The sequence below is a fragment of the Lemur catta genome, chromosome 20, assembly GCF_020740605.2.
Source record: "Lemur catta isolate mLemCat1 chromosome 20, mLemCat1.pri, whole genome shotgun sequence".
In the NCBI taxonomy this organism is placed as follows: domain Eukaryota; kingdom Metazoa; phylum Chordata; class Mammalia; order Primates; family Lemuridae; genus Lemur; species Lemur catta.
Genome location: NC_059147.1, coordinates 20534894 through 20558198, shown reverse-complemented (window position 1 = coordinate 20558198; position 23305 = coordinate 20534894). Strand labels below are relative to the sequence as shown.

The 23305-nt window shown below is 46.2% G+C and overlaps 1 protein-coding gene across 2 annotated transcripts in view; it reads left to right on the top strand.

The window, feature by feature from the left end:
* The window catches only part of ZFHX3 (zinc finger homeobox 3), a 159359-nt gene that overhangs the window by 55781 nt on the left and 80273 nt on the right, over positions 1-23305 (top strand). For both annotated transcript variants that reach the window (XM_045533187.1, XM_045533186.1), the window contains exon 3: positions 4603-4834. In XM_045533187.1, coding sequence (XP_045389143.1) covers positions 4603-4834 — 232 coding nt within the window. The remainder of the gene's footprint in view (positions 1-4602; positions 4835-23305) is intronic.

Genomic DNA, 23305 nt, shown 5'->3' with positions numbered 1-23305 from the left:
AATCCTGTTGCCAAGCATGGAAGTTCCTTTCAGTGAAAAGACCGCACCTCAGCGGTTCGTATAACCCAGTCTTTTGCACGTGCTTTTAAAACCAGCCAGTGAGACTGGGGGACGGTCAAGGAAAAGCTTACACAGATTCAAGGTTACGGGGAGAGGCCGGAGCAAGTGAGTTGGGTGGATCTGAGTTGCCGCTCTTCTCTGTTTAGCTGGGCTGATCCTTCTTTCTTGGTTGGTTGGTTGGCCATACTTCCCTTGTTAGTAGTTTGTGGGAAGATACTGATTTTTCTTGAGTGAGCCAAGAGGCCCTGGTGATTTTCAGTGCTATGAGTGGCTTATTCTCAAAAGGGTACTCAGGCCAAAGGGATGCCATCCTCATATCCCCTGAGTCATGGCTGTCACTGCCTGAGTCACCTGCAGGTTCAGCCCCAAAGGTTGGGCATATTCTATGTGTGTGCACATGTGTGTGTGTGTGTGTGTGTGCATAGTGTCTTGCATGTTGTGGACATTTACAATTGAACTGAAACAAAACCCTGCCACGTGGGCTCTCAACGGCCAGTTGTCTTTGGGTCCTGGGGTGGCGTGCGTCATACCACACTAACCCCAGTCGACATTGTTGTTTTGTTTTCTCTTTTAAACCACACTCTTGACCTGACAAAGGAGAACCGTTCGGAATTGGGAGCACAGAGTAAAGCAAAGTGGAGAAAGGAAATCAAAACCTAGGTCCCCCCCTTCACGATAGGAGAGCTCTGTGACAGAGGCGGAGAGGGTTGGGGAATTCAGGATTTGCGTGGGAGAAGAATTTCCTGCCTGGCGAGGAGAGCAAGAACTCTGAAAGAAGGCAGCTCCTTTATTGAGTGCACCACTGGGATTTGTGCCTTGGTGGATTCTTCGTATATTACAGTGAATTTAATTAAATACATTGTGATCCCAATTGAGGGTATTCTAATTAGCTGGGTCAGGAACAAATTATTCTCCCTCCTTCTCCAAATGAAAACATCTCCTCTCTTCTGCAGGGAAAGCATGTTCTTGGCTGGCTGGCTTGCCCTGTGCCACCCTCACTTGCCTCCTTCGCCCCAGTCCCTCCTCCTGCTCCTCATCAGACAGGTTCCAAGGATGGGACTCTGGGCATGTGGCCTGTGCCACCTCGGAGGGAGAGAGAGGATCCAGCAAACAGGGGGTTGACCCACTCAAGGCCTGGGAAATGAGCAGAGGGGGTGGGAAAGGTCACAGAGGCTAGCGACCCTACTGCTAGCTTTGGGTTCCCTGTTTCCTCCAGGTTGGACAGCCTGGGAAATAACAAGAAACTGAGAAAATTTGGTGAGGACAGGATTTATCACGTGCAGGTAGACATGAGTATACCTAGGTACCCAGAAGTTTGGGTTGGGATGTTACCCTTATAAGCAGGTGTTTCCTAGCAACCGAGATTATAGTTTATTGTGGATTTTTATTTTTTATTTTTATTTTTTTTAGTGTCTTGGAGAATGAACTTGGAGTGCAAAGCAAGCTTGGAATTTTGAATTAAACTTTTGTGGAAATCTCTAAAAAAGGACTCTAAAAATGTTCCCTATACCAGGACAGGTGGAAGGGGTTGTGACTCTGTTCTTTCCTTTTCCTTTTATTCTCTTTTGCATGATTTGTGGTGTCTACCCATTTCCTTTCCAAAATGGCTCTCAGATGGCAGGTGGAAGAATTCGTGGTGGTATAAGAGATCATAGTTTACCAACATGAGCTTGAGTGTAGGGTAGTTTTGGAATATCTTCATCATATATTTTGAAAAGTGAGGGTTCCTGGTAGGATGTTTATTTCAATTCAGTATAGCACTGTCACACAAGAGCCCATGAATTTGAGGACAGAAGACATTTGACATCTCAATTTCAGTCCAACTCTTCTTAGCCACATTGTCCTTCTCTTCTGGCTCCTCGATGGAAAACCCCAGCCAATTCCCTCTTCCTTCACATCCATATTAAAATTTTATGTGTAAAATTCAGTGTCTTATTGCAAGGTAAGCCTGTTTCCTGGGGAGGGAGCAGGGGTTTTGAGTAAGGCTTCAGTGATTCTTGCTCTGATGTCGTAGTTTCTTCTACCTCCAAAATCCCTTGGTGGAACTTATTGCTTTGGATTTCATGTTTTTTTTCTCTTGTCTTTTATTCATGCCGTTCTAGTTGAATCTATAATAAATATAATTCTCTTGGTCTTAGTGACCCAAGACAACAGTTTCTGGCTCTTGTACAGGTTTCTTCCTGCTCGGTCCCAGGCCAAACCCTGGTTCCCAGGAATATCCCGGTCTAGTTTTTGGCTTCCGAGGGGCCCCGTGGAGAAGTCTGGGAGAGTGAACCTGGGCAAGCTCGTCTTTTCCTTTGCACCCACCCTCCTTCTCTCCAGGGTTGTAGCGTTCAGAAAGCATCACCTTGGCACATCCCATCCTCCTGAAGTCCTCTGCAGAGACCCCTATGTCACAGAAGGCAGACTGAAGATAAATCATTTTTAAAAATCAGCTCAACTTTAATTGAAGAGTTTTTTATTATCAGTTGTAATTTCTTTAAAAGCTAACATTGAGCTCACTGGTTCTCGCAACTCTTTCTAGGGCAATTACAACTTGTAGGGGTTTTATTTGGTTCCAGAGCTCTGCATTTGAGTGTGTTAAATCACCCATTTTAGAGGACAGAGGGATCGTTCTCAGTTGGGGCCATGAAGCCCTTCATGTTCTCACCTGCCCGGTGGCAAGATTTCCTGGGGGAGCACTTCAGCCAGTTGACGTGATTGACGGCCTCAACCCTCCTCTGGTGAGCAGTCCGTGACACTTAGTCAATGCGTTTGTATTTCTCCTCCCGACAGAGCACAAACATGCTTCTGGATTTTTCACACATGTTCAGGGAACACAGGACGTGTGTGTGCCAGTGCGTGATCCTCGGGGCAGCGTCCTTGATGGCCAGCGCTCCCAGGGCCACTCTGGTGTTCTCGGCATGGTGTGGCTGCAGGGCATCCTAGCTAGTCCTGCCGCTCGGTGTCTGGCATCCTGAGCTGGACGAGGAAGAGATGACCAAGCAGGATCAGAAAGGGTTACCAAGGCACAGACATTAGATGGGGGCACGTGGGTGAGAAGGGGGCTGGCAGCACCGAGCAGGTCCAGGGTGTTTGCTGTGTGCTGGGTGTAGCCGCTTGGGCCAGGCGTGGGTGGCGGGGGTGGCAGGGTGGGGGGTGGGGTGAGGAGGAAGAGAGAAAGACAGGTAATCACATGAGCAATAGAACACCTTCATCATCTCAGTTTCCTCCTGCGAAAGGATGCTGGGTACATGGCGTGGGGGAGAGAAGCCCCGGTTCTAGTTCTCTCGCGCACTAACTAGCTGGGTTGCCTTGCTCAGCCACTTAAGCTTTTCAGGGTTCTTTTCCCTGCTTCATGTGTACCCAGTAGAAAAATTCCCTCTTCCTCTAAAATGTGTCATTTGAAATGAAGAAGAAGGCCTTCCCATACCAGGAGTCTGTCCATTCCCTAACTGGAGTGAACCATAGCTTTTCTCATATCTCAGGAGGCTCGGGAAACATGGTGAGTTTTGTTCTGGCATGATCTTTAAGTCTTCTCCCAGACACAGAAATCTGGGGTCTGTGACTGTCCCCATGGCTCTTGCTGTCCTTCCACCCCACACTTGGATCTTGCGTGTGCCCACTTCCTGCTGGCTCGTGGGCTTCTGTGCTCTGGGACGAGGACCATGTCTGCTGAACAACAGGGAATGTCATTTTGACCATGTGATAGAATGACCAATGATATTGACCAGTGATGAGGCAGTTGACCTTGAGAGATTGACAGGGAACTAGTGCAGAGAAATTTATTTTTCTGTCATTTTTTAATCCAGCAGAAAACCTCATTTTGGTTTTTCCCAATAGACTGTAGTTTTAAATACAAAAACCTGAGTGTTTTTTTCTGTATGAAGAACCCAGGTAGCAGCTTTGGCTCTCTGTTACTCACTTAAGGTGCTTGAACAGGCAGGGTGATCATAGGCTGTCCCTAAAGCAGGGTTGGCTGACTTTCTGTAAAGGACCAGCAGTAATAATTTAGACTTTGTGGACCATGCCATCTCTGCAAGACTGCTCACCTCTCATGTTCTGAAGCAACCGTAGACAGCATGTAAGTCAGTGGACTCGGCTGTGTCTCAACAACACTTTATTTACAAAAACAGGAAGCGGGTTGGATTTGGCCTGTGGGCCGTAGTTTGCCAACCCCTGATCTATCTAAAGCAGGACACTTCGGAGAGTGAAAGGGGAAACCTTTAGTAATCGTGCTAGGAAAACCAGTGTTACACGGGGGCCCCTGGTATCAGCAGTGTTGCCAGCGCTATGGAGGGCCACACGGGAGGAGACGTTCGGGGGAGACTGGGTGGGAGTCAGTGTGCCGCTCGTCTTCAGTGAACTGTTGGAGAAGGTGCATTGGGGAAAACCAAAGCAACCCCACTAAGGAATCTTAAAATGGTAAAACCATCCTCTTTGGCTGTGATGACATGTCCCCCAGTGGCATGCCTCTGGTGGTGACCAGGATGGGGTGGGCTCATGGCATTGGCTGGCTTCGAGCAGCTTATCCAAGGCGTGTCCCTCTCCTGTCCCTTGCAGCACCTGCAGCAGCACGAGAGTGGCGTGGAAGGCGAGAGCTGCTACTACCACTGTGTCCTGTGCAACTACTCCACCAAGGCCAAGCTGAACCTCATCCAGCACGTGCGCTCCATGAAGCACCAGCGGAGCGAGAGCCTGCGCAAGCTGCAGCGGCTGCAGAAGGGCCTTCCGGAGGAGGACGAGGACCTGGGGCAGATCTTCACCATCCGCAGATGCCCCTCCACCGACCCAGGTGAGTCGCCTCACAGGCGTGGGGGGCCCGGGGTGGGCCTGGCCCTGGTGTCTGTTACTGACCTCACAGCTCACCCTTGTGTTCTGGAAGGAACATGCATAGGTTGTTGCTTTTCTTTTTTTTTTTAAGCTTAGCACCACTGTTCTTCAGGTATACACTCAGCCTTAGGGAAGTCACAAGCCATCACCTACGGAGTGACCAACAGAAGAGATTCTGTCCTCTGTCCCAGAGGTCCTCCAGTATATACTCTAGATTCCATTTGTTGGTTCATATTGACGCAGCAAATACTAAAGAGCGTGTCTTGCAGTATTAAAGATAGGCAGTGTGTGGCTTCAAAGCCTGGTCTGTAGAAATGCGCTTCGGAGAGGATCAACGCAAGTGCTTGTTGTACAAATTTCAGTTGTATTGGGGAGCGATTCTGGTTGTTCCTCGGCCCAGTGCTGCGTGCTCCTTCCCAGTGTCACCTTCCAGTGGGAACTTGTCTCGCTTCTACCTCCCATGCCGTCATCCCGTCTGCGGTCACCTTCCTCTCCCTCTCTCCCGTCTGCGCTGTGTGATTCTTACTCCTGCTGGGACCTCATTTGGTAGAATCACCTCCTCTCTTCTACTTTTTCAGTCTTTTCAGTCCCTTTCTGTCAACTTGGAAGTACAAGAAAGTCACTTGTGTCTTTAAGCACAATAAAACAAACGCTTTTCCTTACTCCTCAGTCCCTGCACTCTCTGTATAGCGGAATCTTCAAGATCCTGGAGAGGGCTGCAGGGCTCATCTCTAGTGCACGCCTCGCCCACCGTAGCCTGTTTCCTGCTGTCACCAAACCACCCTTGAGAAGGGCACTCACCTTCCATGTACCCAACCCAGAGGCCCACTGGTCCTTATTCTTTTCTTTCTGTGGTGTTTGAAACTGTTGCCCAGTCCCTCCTGGAAGCTCACGTTCCTCTCTCATCCTCCAGCTTCTCTTAGTCTGTCTCCATGTCTGTGCCTGGCTGCTGGTCCTCAGCCTGTCCCCGGTGCCCGGTCCCTGGTCCTTGGCTTCCAGCCTCTTGAAACTTTGCTCTCCCGGTGTTGCCAAGTGCCCCAAGACAGCTCCCTGGCTGCCTCACTGTGCTCACCTCCTGGACGCTGAGCTCACGACTGTCCCCACTGGACTGCTTTTTCCTTGTGACGGCACCTTTCTGATGGCCTGGCCAGGCCAGAGACACGAGGCCACTCTCATCCTCTGTTTCTTGCAGCACCTTCTCGGCCACTGAGCCATCATGGCTGTGTGGGGATTTAGGCTTGATGTGATCCAGTCACACATTTTTATAGTTTTTAAAGGGAAAATGTTACATAGACCTTATGAAAAGTAGCTGTGGCCCTCCCCCATCCCATTCCCCAGAGGAATGGCTTCCAGCTTTTACATGTTTCTTTCATTGCTTATTTCCAGCATGCTTCTACTGCTGTTTCTTGCTTTTGAGTTTTAGACATTATCTCTTGAATTTCCACTCTGGCAGATGAGGGTTTTGCTAGGATGCCATTGTACAAACCCACCCGCTTGTATGTATTCACACACACTATCCACAAATTCAGACAGACCCACACACACCAATGCCCCCTACCCCATATGTATTCACACACACACACACACACACGCACACACTGTGCCCCATACACACACACACATCACACACACGAGACACCATACCACACACCTCCCATACTCTCTATGCACTTAAACTCCCCAAACACAGACACCACACCCACACACCCCACGCATGTGCCCCCACAAACACCACACTTCACGAACTTCATAACCCCCCCCACGCAAACTCCACACATACACAGGCACTGCACACCCCATGCGCATTTGCACGCAGCTCATACACACGCACGCTGCCCACCCATGCAGACGCTGCTCACGCACCCCTGTCCCTCCTCCACCCCATCCACACCCCCCAGCGCCCCCGCACACTCCACCTGCCCCCTCCATCTTCCAGTATGATTAAATAATAATTTGGGGTTATATTAATATTCAGTGTTTTCATTATTATAACTCTATAAATATTAATCACAGCTGAGCCATGTAGAGTTTTATAATTTCATTTACCTTCTTGTACAACTTTTTGTTTTCCCTGGTTTTCTAGGTACCTATGATTAATTCATGGCTCACCTCGCTCTGCCAGGAGTAGACATCTAATCTCCCAGCGCTCTGCGCTATCAGCTTTTCTGTCAGCTTCATTTCCTCCTGGAGGCGTCCGCCTAAGCCCCTCCAAAGCCCCCTGCCCACCTGCGCCTGTCCCGATCACCCGACTGCTCCTTGCCGCCGCCTCCATATAAATGAAACCGTGACTCCCAAATGACAGCATAGAGCACAGTTTGAAAATCGCTTTCCCTGCCAGAGTAGCTGAGGCTTCGTAGCACAGCGGAAAGGCAAGTTCTCCTGACAGGCAGTACCAATCACTTGTTCAAGAAAGTGCTGTTGGGGACTAGGATAATTTCTGTCACTTCTAGGTCGTCGAGAGATGGTCCCTTCTCGTGTATTTTTCAAATGCCTCTTCCGGTCAAAGTTTAAATGGCCTTAATCTGTGGAGCTTCTGCGTCACCTCTGATCCCGTCCCCATGTGGGATTGCTCTCATGAGTGAGGGAGGGGACGGGCACCCTCAGACTCGCCTCTGTGCCTAGAGGCTGAGGCCTTTCTGCCGTCCTGCCTTGGGGACCCCGTGCCCCAGCAGGTGTCTTGGCCTGTGTCGCCCCTGCTGCTCCTCGTCATTCCATTGCTGGGCCCTCTCATGGGGTGGTTCTTCCTTCTGCCCATTTATTTAGACCTATTTCTTTCAGCGTTTGTGGTTTGTTTTTGTTTTGTTGTGTTTTATTTTTAGCCAGCTCTGCATACGTCATTGTTTTAATCTTCTATTAAAAGCTGTTCCCTTTCACCCCTCAATTCTTTCTTTCACTCTGCTCAGAATTCCTTTTTATTAATGAGGTGCCCCAAACTAAATCGTGTACAGCTGCCATTTCACCCAGGGTCTATGGGCTGGAACAAACAGTTCCCTGTTTCATAATGTAACACTTCTCTTTATGCTGTGCGTGCGGGGATCGCTTTCCTACGCCATTGCCTTCTGGGTTTCTCTCGTTTAATGCGTATTAGGGTTTTTTTTTCCCCTCCCTGAAGTGTGTGAGGAACTTCAGTGGAGTTGAGAGACTTCTCTTCTGTATGTCTGAATCCTTTTGTGTTGTCTTTGGCCTGTAGTCACGTTTTTCTCTGTGGGTGTCCCTCCCTGGGCCGCTCCCTATCCACACACAGCTCCAGTTAGGCCAATGCCCTTGACTGGTGTCAGGGGGACAGATTATCAGGTGACATTCCTGTTCACCTTAACACAAACTTGGTTCTGTTGTGGAAACCCCTCAGAGAAGCATCACCTTAAGGTACATCGTCTCTCCCCCAAAGAGGATATAGTTTGGCTCTTAAAAACGTGAAAGAATATCTTCAAGGAAAGGGATATGATGGACCTGGTAGGATGGAGATATTTAAGATCATCAACTTCAAATTTTATAAACATAGACTTTCTAGAATAGTCTCAGTGCTGTCGTCTTTAACATAAGGATCAGGACATTATTCTTTGGCTAGAAACGGTCACCGTGTGGCATGAGGAAGCATTAGGAAGTCTTGGAGCACCTTATGGGAGCCCTGTCTGTGCCAGCTGGAAGCCGCATGTCGATGGTTGTGCTTTCTAGAGCTGGCAGTTCTGGCTCTTGTCACCCTGTTGAACTACAGCGTTCTTTCTCCTTTCCTTCCTTTCTTTCTTCTCTGTTATCCACATACCACAAAGTTCTGTGTACACACACACACCATCAGAAATAACTTCCTTTCCTTTTTGAGCCCTGGGCCTCATACCCTCGTCTCACATCACCTTCTACAGGTACCAGGATTTCCTTGCTAAGGCTGGGGGAGTGAGCTCTGCAATAGTTTCTCTCCCCACCTAGGCAGTCTTTTATTTTGACCTGGACTTTTGATTATTGGCTTGAGTGTTTTTTCTGCAAGAACAAGTAGTCTGTTGACTTTGTCAGGGTTGGTAGTTTCATTTTAGCCCTACCCACACCCAGGTGGCGGCAGCGTGTCATCGTGGGCCCATGAACTGGGCGGCAGCTCTCAGTTGCTGGCGTCGGCTGTTTGCCTCCCCTTAGTTGACCAGAAGCTCTCGAAAGATGGAGAGCTCTCAGAGGCAGGTCCTGGGTGGGATCAGCTTCCCTGTTTGCTTATTAAAAAGGCATTTCTGGCTCCTGGGTGCAACTGTAGTTAATTTCACAATATCAGTGCCCTGGGCTTCGAGAATACAAGGAGGTCCTTTGTGTTCCTGCTGTTGGCCTTTCTCCTCCTCCTCCTCCTGCTCCTGTTTTCTCTCTCACTTCCCTTGCCTCAACTACTTTTTCTTTCACGTAGACACAGATCTCCAAACTTCGAACATGGGTAATTAAATTTAACAATGGTTTATTGAGGGCCTACTATGTATAAGATGTTTTATGAGCTGGGGGACACAGCGGATGTCTCCTCTTAGCTCTTGGTTTGCATGCACTGGTTAATACACCAGGTCAGGCATTCAGGGTAATTGGACACACTCAGTTCACACAGGGCATGATCATTCAGAGTTTTAGAGACCATTTTGCTTGGAGCAAAAGATGGTGTCCCCCTTTCCTGACACATGTTTGGCATCCGAGGTAGTGAATTCCTGGGGTCAGAGAGGTGGAGACAGCGTTCCCAAGTGACGATGTGGTTTGCGTGGCAGCCTTTACTGAAACACTCGCTGGCTTCATTTGATGGATCAGTTTTTAAAATCAAGTTTTCGGGAGAAGTTCTGTTTTAACTTATACAGGTTAAGAGAACAAGAAAATATACCATTTCCAGTGTTCTCACTTGGTTTTGTTTTTATTTTTCAAAATTGGTGTTAAGGATACCATCTGAATATGAAGTTCATCTTTTTTTGTAAATAGCTAAATTGTATGCAATTTTCAGTGTGATTTTTCTCATAGCACTCAAACATGTGGCCAGTTCTGTAATTTTGAAGGATTGTTTTTTTAAAACCAGCATAACTCTTTTTTCCTTTTTACTGTACATCTTTACAGGGCTTGGGGAAAGTGTAGGGATAAAGTATTTCTAATGAATGCAAAAGTGCATCAGTACATATTGAGGTGACTGAAACTTGAAGCATAGATGGAGGAATGGAGAACATATGACTATCTGTTTAAAGGACATTGCCTGAAGAAGGACTGTTTGGACAAGGATTATAAATTTCAGTGCACTTTTTAGAAGGATGCTTTAGAATGCAAAGATAAAGAGATGTCATTACACATCAACATGAAAAGAGAACATAGTATTTTTAAATTATTGTTAAATAGTAGCGTTATTGTGTTAACAGAATAGCATATAGCTTGATTTTTTTAAAAGTGTTCTTACAGCTTTTGAGATAAGCATCCAAGCAAAGGGTCTGTGAGCATGTATCTGGCTGTTTCATGGGTGGGATCTGTTTATATGGACTCCAACAGTAGAATGTCAGGCACACGGCACAAGAGCTCAAGTATCAGTAGTGCTTGTTGATAGAGATTTTAGCAAAATCGCTAACAAGCTACTAAGAAATACATCTTGGTTGCCTTTTGTTCATGGAAGTAGTTTTCTGTTTGCCAATATTAAGCATACATACTTTGGTTCCTGTCTGATTCTCTTGCATTTTGCATTTACATAGAGAGGACAGGAGTAGTGCTCAGGGTGTATACTGTCTTGTTTTTCTGTTGGAACAGAGTTCTTGATTTGCCTTAATTAGTCCTCTAACAATCTACAAAGGTCAGTGCCAATTGCCTGTTCATTTACATTTGCAATTGTGATGGCTTCTGATTACATATTCCTCCTCTTAGTCCTTCCTAAGTACATGCGAGTGTGTCCTCCCCTCCCTCCCACACCACACACGCACACACACACACATACACACATGCACACACCCCCCAGAGCAGTGTGAAAGCTGAAGATCTGACTCTTCATAGAGGAAACCTTTGTAGTGACAGCCCAGCCTTCGCTGGACCTTCAGCATCTGTTATGGAAAGCCATCTTGGAGAGGCTGTTGCTTCTAAGTTCGGGATATAATGAAGCCAGAGTCAGGGAAATTATGTCGATACCAGGCAAGAAATCTGAGAGCCATTATCTAGGAGCCGTCTTGAACTGGGTAATTAAGGGCAATTAAACTTTTCTGCTTGCTCTCTGCAAAATATGCTAATGATCTGGTCTGTTGGAAGGTGGACACAGGCAGGGTGCTGCTGCGCTGCTGTCAGACGCCAATGGCCTGGCAAGGCCCCTCTAGAGAGGAGGTGACATCACCAGGATGGTCACTTGGGCAGTGGGTCCAGGGTCTGCAGCCTCCCCACCAGCTTCCCGTTTACTCTCTGTCTGCAACAGGAAGTCACACCTCTTTACAAGTTAGCCCAGACCTGGCTGTGTTAGGCCGAGGTGCAGTGACTCTTACTCATTCAGCCTTTCACATTCTACATCCACCGTTCACTAGTTGCGTGCGTTATTTTTATGGGATGATAAAACTATCTGGGTTTTTTTGTGTTGTTTCAGTGTGTGACACTAGAGCACCAGCTATACGTTGCCATTCTGGTTAGCACTGTTCTTGTTTAGGGGCTCCAGGGTGTCTTCCGTGCCACCTCCTTGAGTAGGTAGTAGCATGTGCCCCCATGGCCAGCCAGTGCTGCCCACTTGGAGAGGAAGCACCATTGTGCCCTTTCCCTACTAGGGAGGGTTTCCTTTTGTTACTGCAAAAATAAGAAAGGGGTACCTGCTGGTCGTTACTCGGATTAGGAGAGACAGTGTATAGGGAGGTGTGTGTCTGTTGGGAGTGAGCCTTGAGGGGTCCCCCATTTAAGGATGTGAGCATGTCAGAGACCCCAGTTGGCTAATCATAGCCCAGAGACACAGGAACCCCCAAGGGGGCCATGGAATGTCACGTCATACCAAATGTTATTTCAGTGAGACCTTTATCCCAAAATACCCCAAGTCACCTTTAGAAAGTATATCCAAGGAACATGAAAGTTTGACACTTGACCCTGAAGTGAACGTGCATAGCTAGGCAACGAGTTAGGTGTGTTTGCTGGGTTGGGAGTTGGGGGTACGCCCTGTATTTCACCGGAGAGGAGGGACCTTGTACTGCGGCACCTGTAGCAGGAAGTGGTGGTAGTCCTCTGTGTGCAGGTACCCCTCACGTGGATCCCCGTCCCAGCCTCGACACTTCACACCTTCTCCATTGCCCCAATGTACTTGTCAAGAGAAATAATGATTTGTACTTGTACTGCCCTCAGGAAAGTCCAAAGAATCATTTTTGGGGCTACTTACATCCTATATGAAACTTGTTCCCGACCTTGGTAGGGGGCCAGGGAGGAAATAGAACATGCATCTATCTCTCTGCTTACAGAAATAGCTCAAAGGCTTTTTCTCAGAGTTACAGATGTTAAGGAGCCCCCTTCAGACTGTGACCCAATTATAAGAATTACAGTTCCAAATTACTTTTTTTCTAACACTGACTAGCAGTGGAAAGTTTTGTGGCCTTGTAAATCATTATAAGCACTGTCCATACTTCCCTGGTTTCTGGGCTTTCAAATACCTTGAGAGCCACAAGGAAGCTTCTCTGGATTCTCTGTTAAAGTTAAATAAAATTTTCAGTTCAGTTTCTCCCTCATTCTAGCCAAATTTCAAGTGCTTAATAGTCATATGTAGCTCATGGCTACCTTGGTGGACAGTACTTACTTATTTAATTTTTTTGAGACAAAGTCTTGCCCTGTTGCCCAGGCTGGAGTGCAGTGGCATCAGTGTAGCTCACAGCAGCCTCGAACTCCTGGGTTCAGGCAAGCCTCCTGCCTCAGCCTCCTGAGTAGCTAGGACTACAGGTGTGCATCACCACATCCAGGTAATTTTTTGTTTGTTTTTTGTAGAAATGGGGGTCTCACTATGTTGCTCAGGCTGGTCTTGAACTCCTGGCCTCAAGTGATCCTCCTGCCTCAGCCTCCCAAAGTGCTGGGATTACAGGCATGAGCCACCACCCCCAGCCTGACAGTACAGATTTATAGAACAGTTTAGAATGTTCTGTTGGATAGTGCTGGACTCTTCCCTGGGGTCCCTCCGATTTCCTGTAGGCCCAGGCTAGGTTTGGGCTGCATTCTCCATACTGTTACTCAGCTTGGGGTTTAAAGTCCTGTGGCTCCCGCCACCTGCCTGTACTCTGCCAGCCGGGGTGGGTGTGTACCCTTCCTTGCCCACCCCTCCCTTTCTGCTTCCTTCTCTGTCTTTCTCAGTGTGGGAGAAATGCATTCAAATTGGCATTTAGTTTTGGTTTTTGCCACTTACGTCTCATTCCATTAGCAGTTTTGAGGGACTAGGAAAGGACTTTGTAAAGATGTGTTTGTCAGGGTAGATGTTAAAGGCCTCTTTATCATTTTATACCTCAAGACTGTCTTGAGACCTTTTGTGTACATGTTAATAAAAGGAGCTATTTATTGCTTTTAAAAGATCTTTGACCCCTGTTCTAATTAGAATATTAAAAATCAGACAGTGTGTGATTGTTGTGGAATAAGCCAGTCTTTTGTTTTAACCCAAAATTTTATCTAAAATTGTCATAAGGTCAAAAAAGAACGTGTGCATTTTTCACTTGCTGTTTCCATTGGTTTGAAATTCTGTGCTCATGGCAGAGTTTTTCCTTATGGACTGAATTATTTTGCTAGGGGTCTGCCATAACAAAGACTGGATGGCTTAAACTACAGAAATGTATTAATATTTTCTCACAGTTCTAGAGGCTAGAAGTTTGAGATCAAGGTGTGGGCAGGTTTGGTTTCTCGTGAGGCTTCTCTGGCTTGCAAATGGTGGCCTTGTCTTGGTCTCACATAGCCTTGTCTCTGGGTGTGAGTGCCCTTGGTGTCTCCTTATGTCCTAACTCCTCTTATAAGGACAGCAGACAGACTGGATTCGGGCCCATCCTAAATGCCTCATTTTAACCTAATTACCTCTGCAAGTTTTGTTCCCAAATATAGTCACATGGTGAGGTACCAGATGTTAGGACTTCAGCATTAGGAATTTGAGAGGAACACAGTCCAGTCTCTAACTTGGACTTTCTGGCACGTGAGGCCAGTTTCTTGTTTCTTCTTCTCTGGTCACTTTGGGCACAGCAGGAGGGTGGGATGTGAAGGTGGGCGTAGAGGTGAAGGGTAGAGATGCTGGAAGTAGCCCCCAGCAGAGCTGTCAGTGCCCGCTGGGCCCTCTCCGGCTTCCTGCTCCGAGCACACGGTCATTAGTGCCAGCCTTAGCACGTGAATAAACAGAGTGGCCTCCGTGGAAGGGGACTCCAGACGAAGCCGGAAGTGCTCAGAGAAACTTGTTAGGACAGGAAAGCGGGCCGAGCCCTGTGTCCTTTGAGCCTTTTACCACGAGTCTTTCCTTGTCTGTCCTGACACAGCCCTCACTCAAACCTCCCTGCTGGTCACCCCAGGGGGACTGCCAGCCAGCCACCTGGAGGAAGACTCTTGTGCCTATGAAATTTGACAGTCTTAGCATCAGTCAGTCAGGGAGCTCCACCAGGCTGTCGGAATTAGGCTCGTGTGGGAGGGATTTATAGAAATAGAGACTCCTCTGCTGCTCACTGGTGCTTTTAAGGACTAAGCGGATGTCACTAGATTTGTGCATGGAGTTTGGTGGCCCTGGCCCTGGTTTTTTCCCCCGCTCTGGTTGGGGTAAATGCTCCCCAGAGCCTTCCATATCCTATGACCTATTATGGTATAGAATTATATATGGTGTAAATTGGTTGGGTTTCCATGCAAAGGATTTCAGCTGCTGGAAGTACGTGAAGGACTCATTATTCCTTGGTTTTACGTTACTCTGTAGCAATTACTCCAATGTGGACATTATATAAAGGTCCTAGTGTGTAAGTTTTTACTCTGAATAACTTTCCATTTCGTTCCCACCCCCTACTCGCGTCTACAGGGCAGGCACATCCTCGTTCCCAACACTCTGCTTTCCCACATTCAAGCCTGGGAAGCAGGCATTAAGGCCAGCCCCCACCAGGGCCTTCCCCCACCAGGGCCTTCCCTTCCTTCAAGAGCATGAAGCACAGGTGTGTTCACCCCTTCAGCAACAATCAGGGGTGTCTCAAGTCTGTAGGTTCCTGTGGGTGGTGAGTGGCCGCCATACTGGACAGTGCAAATAGAGGCCGTTTCCTTCACGGCAGAAAGTTCTCGTGGATGGTGCAGCGACAGACAGTGGCAAAGGGGGACTCCGAGCAGAGGCCCAGGGCTCAGGGCCTTGCTGCGGCTGATGAACTCATGCACAGACAAGAAGCACTTTGCCCCAGGGATGGCTTTCTTTATATCTAGAAAACAATAAGATCTGTTGCTAGATTCTCTTCAGGATGAAAATGAAGAAGCTGTAAGACCGAGGTGAGAAAAGGGGTAGCAGTCATTTGTGACTCTGTGAATGTCAGAGTGCAAGCCTTGGTCTTCCCTGAGAATTGGAAATGGTTTGCGTGGTTTCCCTAACACCCAGAGCTCAGTTCCAGAAGCACTGAGAGACCCCATAGAATGGAGAGGGCAGCCCTGTTCTGGTTTGCTTGGGTAGGAGTCTGTACTTGAGTGGTTTCCTGATTGTCACCAGCCCTGGAACCTTGTAAGATGCTTTTGTGATACGGACCTGGCTTGGCCATTGGCTAAGCAGACTTGAGCCCACCCGGGCATTTTAGGTAACACTTGGGATTTTGCAGTAGCTGTTGGCTGGATTTTGGGTTGGTAGGTCTTGAATTACTAAGAAAACAACAGTGGCTGTGTAGGCAGTAAAAGTGGAAGGAAATCAAACTCAGGGGCCAAGATGTTTGGAAAAGGGGAGAGAGAAGGTACAAGGAGAATAGGGAAGTGCTGAAGAGTTCGGAAACAAAGGGTAAAGATAAGTAGGAAGGAGGGAAGGAGGACCATATTTGACTTCTCGTTTCTTTTAGAAAAGAGCCATGGCTGGGGACCATGTGACAGATTTGAGTCCAGAGGCAGAGTTCATTGACCACGTCCTTAGGATGGCCAGGCACCACGCTAGGTTCTGGGGAACCTGCCAGCAGGGAGAAAATTGTGCTTTCCCTCCTAGTTGGGTGGAGACAGACACGAAATAAAGAAATACAGAACGTCAGGTGCACAAAGTGCTATAAAGAGGGAGCTGGGTGGAGCGGGGACAGCCCAAGGAGCTATTTTATAAAATGGGCTCGGCAGGGAGACATTGGTGTTGAGCAGAAAGACCGTGAAGGTGAGTAGTTCCGGCTGAGAGCCCAGCACACACAAATACCTTGGCTAGCTGGAGGAGCAGGAAGGTGGCCTGCAGGGGGCTGGAGAGGAGGGAGCGTGCCAGGGTATATGTGGTCCGAGCGGCCCAGTCCCATGGACCCTGGCAGCATGGGGAATTTGGATTTTGCTCCCTTTCAGATGGAAAGTCATTGTACAGGTCTGAGCAGGGAAGGATGGGTGACAGTGTGACTTAGGCTGTTCAGGTTTCTGATGGAAGCTTAGCTTGCATGTCTACTGGAATTCAGGTGTGAATCGTCTCCTTCACTCCTGGGTAAGGAGCTTTGGCGGGGAGGAGACGGGGTGCCACAGTGCCATCTCTCTAGTGATCTTGAGTGTGGGGACAACTGCAAAGACAAGAGGGCTCGAGTTTACCCTGAACTACTAGGACTCCACACGTGTATTTGTCTAGGATCAGCACAGCTCTTTGGAATTCTCTGTTTTAGCCCGGGGGTCAGTAATTTTTTTTAAAAACCAAAATCCTTTCCTCGTGACTCATTGCCCAAGTGTGAAGCACAAGAAAGACTTTTGTCCCTTTGACTTGAGGATGAGTTGTCTCCACAACGTAAACGCCAGACACGAAGAATGAGAAGCCAGCTCTGGTCAGCGGATGTGCTACGATGACAGAGGCAGGTTAAGAATCTCTCCTACCCTCGACCCTCTGATGATGGATGGTCACATTCCCTGGAACAAGAATTTTGTTTCAGTATTAGATACCGTAATCCAGAAAAAACACAGTGCCTTAACACCTTTGTTCTCTTGGTGTCCCCAGTGGTGCATGTCCAGAGGTCATTATCCCATTCCTGAGGGCCGCTGACCCACTTCTGATTTCCGTGTCTAGCTGGCCTTTGACAGACAGGCCTGATGTAATTCTATAGCCATTTTATTCTCTGTGGACATGTGCCCAGACCCCAGGCGCATCTGAAGACTTCCTTAGAACACATAAGACCAGGGAGATTTGTGCCATACTGTACTGTTTTCTCTGGGCTTTTCTTTAATCAGGAATGTAGACTATTTTTTTTTTGTTGTGGTCGATGGTGTGCAGAAGCAGGGCTTCCAGTCACTTCTGCAAGGCAGTATTACACGGCTAATTGGGAAATAGAGATTCCTTTTCAGTAGCTGTTTTGGAATTACTTCTCCCCCCTCTGGGTCCCTGTCCCCTTAGGATTGTCAAGCTCACACTGAAAGACCCCCGTAGGGAAAGATGTTGGCATATATTATAGATATTTGGAAAGAATGTTTCAACCACACCTGGCTGCCGTGTGTGAGGACAAATTTAATTTATTTTAAAAATCTGGCCACAGGCAGCTTTTTCTGTTTGTTTCTTTAGGGGGGAAAAAAATTGAAAAGCAGCAAGCTATGGTTTGCATTTGTTTTTTTCCAGATTTGACCAGCCAGCAGAAGAGAGATTATCTCTAAAGGATATGAAAGGTTTAATCATTTTAATTTTGTTTTTATTAAAGTTTATCATAACTTTTTTTTTCAACATGCCCTGGTAGAACAGGAGAGAAGAGGAGGTAATATAAATATACACAAACCCCCAAGCATTTGGTTAATAAAATTTTCCAATGGGCGACGCCTTGTGGGCAGGAAGTGGTTGGATGGCTGGGGATGGCGGGCTGACCAGGGCGGGCTGTGACAACACCGAATCATAGCCGGCATCTCACAAGCTTCCTGTCCACCTCCAGCAGACCCTTGTCGTGAGAGCTCAGAGCTTTCATTAAACTGAAAGAGAGGCAGCTCCAACAATTGACTTATTCCACCATGGTTCTCAGGCATGACTGGATCCCCAAGCTGTCTGTAGCTAAAGAAGTCTAAATTTGCAGAGAGCAATACTCCCACCCCTATCATCACAATGAAATATTTGAACCCAGATATGTTAAAATCTTGCTTTACGCCAAAACCTCTGAAGTTGCATGTGCGAATGTGTTTTTTATGAAGCAGCAAAGTTGGGATAAAAATAGTCTTCAATTTTTGGACAGAAAAACTGTCCTATAAATTATGGTAAAACTGAGTAACTAGGAACCATACATCCTAGGATTTGGGGGCTCATTTTCCCTTTAGGAAAGAAAAGTAAGCTTATTTCAAAGTTAATTCAGTTGTCAAAACTCACCTGGGTGTGGACTGGAGTTATCATCACAGGTGTTCAGCCCAGCCTCCCCCTCCACGCTGTAGAACTCGGCAAAGGCGTGACTGTTCAGAACTCCAGGCTTGGGACCACGATGTTGCATCACCAGAGAATGATGAAACTGTCTTCACCACCATGTTCTTACAAAGGCTGGAAATTTGCCTTGCACATTTTAGACATTGTTTTAAGCAGCAGGATTAAAGCATTGTCATCTCGTTAAACCTGACTGAAACTGGCAGTTCAGTTAACCCTAATATATACCAAATTTAAGTCTCTGGCTCCATTAGGGCTTTATAGGACTTTGTGGTCCGTTTTTATGGGCGGACTGGTTTGTTCATCAAGGAGAAGCAGCTTCTGTAGTGACAGCTGCCACTCCAGTTCCTGGAGTCAAGGAGAAACTACACTGAGATTTCAACCTAGCCGCTATGTGAGCAAACCACCTGGCAGGCTGTGTGGACAGGCACAGGCTTCATCAGGATTCCCATGGGGGGCTCCGTGGTCATCTGGGCTGTGCTGCTAGCACGAGGGCTTCCAGGAGGAGCTGTGTTGGAGCCGAGGCCTCCCTGCGGGACTGGGCTCAGAACAAAACCATGTCTCTGCTCTGAGAAAGGGACCCAGAGCCCAGCTGCCACCTCAGTTTGCAGGAATCTGCCAGCCCAGCTGGCTGGGTTCCAGGGGGACAAGTGTGCTGAGCAGCCCCAGTGGCCTGTAACTTTGAGATTGTTTTATGGGAAGTACCTGAGCCAGTGAGGGGCAGTTTTCTCGGTTACCGCTCAGCTGGAACACTGAGAAGGAATAAACACAGGCCTGGATCATTCTCTGTGGGCTTCATGGAGGGAGCTCATCGGCAGTAAGCCAGGCAGCTCTCGGTGAGAGGAAGGGACCCCACGACGCTCCTGTCCAGGGCTTGTCTCAGGCTGGACCGGACGACCACAAGAAATCCTGGCGTGTCATGTGAGGTCTTGGTCCTGTATTTTTGAAGCTCTGTAGATGATGAAGGTAGTAGGAGGAAAGGAAACAAATAAGTATTCTTTTGTTTCCTAGCATTCAGCTGTGAATTACAGAGACACCCCCAGAGTGGCTTAATAAGAGTCAGGGGGGTTCAGTTTTCTCATAGAAGCAGACTTGGGAGAAGGGCAGTCAGGCGCTGAAGTGAAGGGTCCACCAGCTCCGCAGGCCCCCGGTCCCCTTCCATCTTTTCTTGTAGCCCCATGTCATCTCCCCACAGTCTCAAGATGGCTGCTCCATCTGAGCTCTAGGCAGGACGCTGGACGGTGAGAGCGCATGCGCCAGCTGAGTCCACCTCCCTGAAGAGCTTTCCGCAAAGGCCCGCCTACCTGCTTCCTCTTACATCCTATTGGCTGGAACTTGGTCATATGACTGTCCTTAGGCACAACAGATACAATTTTTGGCCTGGGGTATTACGCCCTGAAGAAAGTGAGTGTTCTGTTCAGAAGGAAGAACAATTATTAGGAAGGCAATTAGGAGCCTCAGCCATACATCTTTTTAAAGATGAGGAGGGGATTAAGTAAACTGTGTTATTATGTGGTGGGAATCTGGGTAGCCATTAAGAATAACGTTCTTGATTAATATTTAAGGATATGGAAGAAACCTCCATAGACTGGGAAGATGCAAGACATAAAATCACATATAATTGTCATAGTTTCCTTTAAAGATATATAAATATACTACGATGTTATCACTGATGGTGGGCAACTTTTATTCATGCTTTTTCTATTTTCAGGACTTTTGATAATAGGCACTTAATGCTTTATGATCAGAAAAAAGTTAGCAAACTTTAAGTGTAAGGAGTAGAGAACGTCATAATTACTACCTCGTACATGAAATATACTTGATGGAAAAAATAAAATGAGTAATAAAGGGGAAAATGTATAAACATGCAGTGATAATGGAATGATGGCGCGTACCAGTAGTGCTGTGGATTCATCAGGAACAAATCCCATCATACTAATAAGATAAAATGAAATAATGTATGTGAATTCTCATTGAAAAAAGGAAATTGTACAAATGCAAATTTATATTCTAGAGGCTCTAAATGTACATCAAAAACATTATCCGTTTTCGCCAAGCATCCTTCTGAGGTTACTCAGAGGTCCTTCGTTTCTGCATTGGAAACACTGGGGCACGTTGAGCTTTGCAGCGGTTTATTAAACATCTGTCAGTTGTAAACACTAGTTGCTGTGAGGGAGCATAAAAGAATAGGAGAAATGACCCCAGGCTGTGATCTTTTGGGGGAACGTGAGAGACACAAACACACACACTAAAGGTTACCAGGGTTCAAGGTGATCTGTGATAACTCCCAGATGATATAGCAGGACAATAAATGTCCTGAGCCTTTTCAAGTGTGAGGAATTCTTGGGCTGAATGATGGGGAAGCTACAGGGAGAGGGTTATCCTGTACTTGGAAGGACAGATGGGGAGAAGCAGATAGAGGAAGAAGACCCAGGGGTGTTGAGGCAGTTCAGAAGTTTGATCAGGGACCAGAGAACAGGCTATTCTAGGTATCTTGCACAAGGACCAAAAATTACAGTCCCATCTTCATGCATCTTTTGAAGCTAGTTTCCCCCTCCACGTTTCAAATAGCATTGCAAGTGTGAATATCATAAATTTATTAAAAATGAATACATAAAACTATTTTCCCCATAGTATCCTAAACAAATTTTAGAACCTAGAGAGAAATTTTGTGTTGAAATGCAATGTGTTGAAATCTGACTAAAAGAAAACCTGAAACAATAGGAATACTATATTAATTTCAGGGCTGTTTGTGTTGAAGGGCATTGTAAGTGCTGTTAAGAGCTCTGTTTTTATTTAACATTTTCACTAATACCACGGAAACAATAAATAGTAAATGAAATTTGCGTACTATCTAAAATATTTATTCATAATGTGTATAATTGCAAATACTTAAGGATAGAAAAATTATATAATTGGACTGAAGATGTTAGGAATCTTATTTTAATTGCAATTTGTACTTCTTTTCAAATATTTAAAATTTTGATATAATTTCAGGCTTACAGAAAAGTAATATATTCTATATAGTAAAAAGAATTCTCATATACCTTTACCCAGATTCCCTAAATGTTAGCATTTTACCACGTTTCTTTTCTCAAGTTCTCTTTCCATGTCCTGTCTTGATGCAGAATGTATATATACAAATACACACATTGTTATTTTTTCTAAACCACTTCAGAGTAAGTTACAGACATGGTGTCCTTTGATAGCTAAATAAATGTGTATTTCCTAAGAACAAAGATATTATTTTACATAACCACAGAACAGTTATCAAAATCAAAAGATTAACATCAATACAAAACTGTTAGGTAATCTGTAAATCTTATTCATATTTTCCCAATAATGTCCTTTATATGAAACGAATATTGTGGATCACAGGTTGTATTCAGCAGTCCCGTCTCCTTAATGTTCTTGAATTTGGAATTGTTCCTCAGTCTTTTCTTTGTCTTTTGTGACGTTGACTTATTTGAAGAGTACAGGTCAGTTACTTTTGTAGAGTATACGTCAATTTGGGTTTGTCTCATGTTTCCTTATGATTAGAATCAGGCTGTGTACTTCAGTAGAAATTCTAAAAAACTAATGTGTGTTTCCTAGTGCACGATATCAGGAGGTACATGATATTGATGGCATCAATTTCAGTTGTGTAGTTACAGTGGTTTCTTCTAGGGTTATCCATTGTAAAGTTACTATTTTTCTCTTTGTGATTAATGGAAAGCTAGTGAAAAGATACTTCGAAATGATGTAATAAGGAATTGAATTTTTAAATGAGATTATTTTGGAAACGTAGAAGCTAATTAAAATCAATAGGGAAAAATATTTGGCAAATGAAAGTGGTGGACATTAAGGTTTATTTTTAATTGTACCCCACATCCCAGTTTTCTGGATTATTAGGAAATTCAGCAGGCCAGAATATCAAAAGACTGGGAAGAATTTTCCAAAACGTCACTGATCGCTGATGGTGCAAATGAGAAAGGTGACTTTGGGAATTGGCCAAAGAAACTAACACAGCATAGGAAGGAAGATCAAGTGTCAGCTTGGCCAAAGCCTGAAGTAGCAGGGTCTTAGGAATGTGAAAGTTAGAATTATGATAAACTGTAGTTTATTTCTAACTCCTTTATTGAAGAAAAAAACACCTTTAGTTCTCATTAGCATGTTTCGTTCTAGGTGAGCCTCTGTTTGGGGAAGGCTGTGGCTGGCGGGCCCTTGGTAGGTGCGGATGGGTTGGTAACTGTGCAAGAGCACAGCAGGGAATGTGGGAGCCCTGGGTCCAAGCTTGCTGTTCAGTGATTTTAATTCTATCTCCTTAGTATTTTTGATGTAAGACCTGGCAATAGTATTTGATTAATTTTCCATTTTCTGTGCTAAATCTGATAAAAACTCTAGGTCCTTGTTCCCTTACTTTCCATCTTCTCCCCTGTCTCTGAAGGAAATGAAGGAGAAAGGTAGACCTTTGTCCTGGGATGGCTCAGAAGGTGTAGTCTCATGTTCACCTTTCACCCTGTTCTGTTACTTGGGTTTTGGAAATACAACCTTCCGATTTTTCTTCTTGCATCAAATCACTGTCAGCCTTTTCTCTTGTTCGTTCTTAAAATTCCTGCCAAGCCCCATTCTTAACCTTCTTCCTTTCTGGAGGTGATGACTCGTCCTTTCACGTTCAAGGCTGTGCGTACAATAGGACCATTTCTCCTGATTCCTTAGATGAACAGAGGCCTGTTGAGCCTGGTGCAGTGAGACCTGCTCTGTGCCCGAGGAAGCCTACTGTCTGAAGGTAAAAGATTCCTAAAAAGACCATTGACGTGAAAACTGCTGATATGCCAGTGTGTGAAGGTCACGGGAGTGTAGCTTGTGGCCAAAATAGAGAGTGTGGACAGGTGGAGGGGCCAGAAGTAAGATCTGAGTGGCCCCAAGGACTTTCTTCCCTGGGGAGCCCTGAAATGCTGGGACCTAACAAAATCACATGCCCTCTCCTTGTTTTAGGGGTTAGAA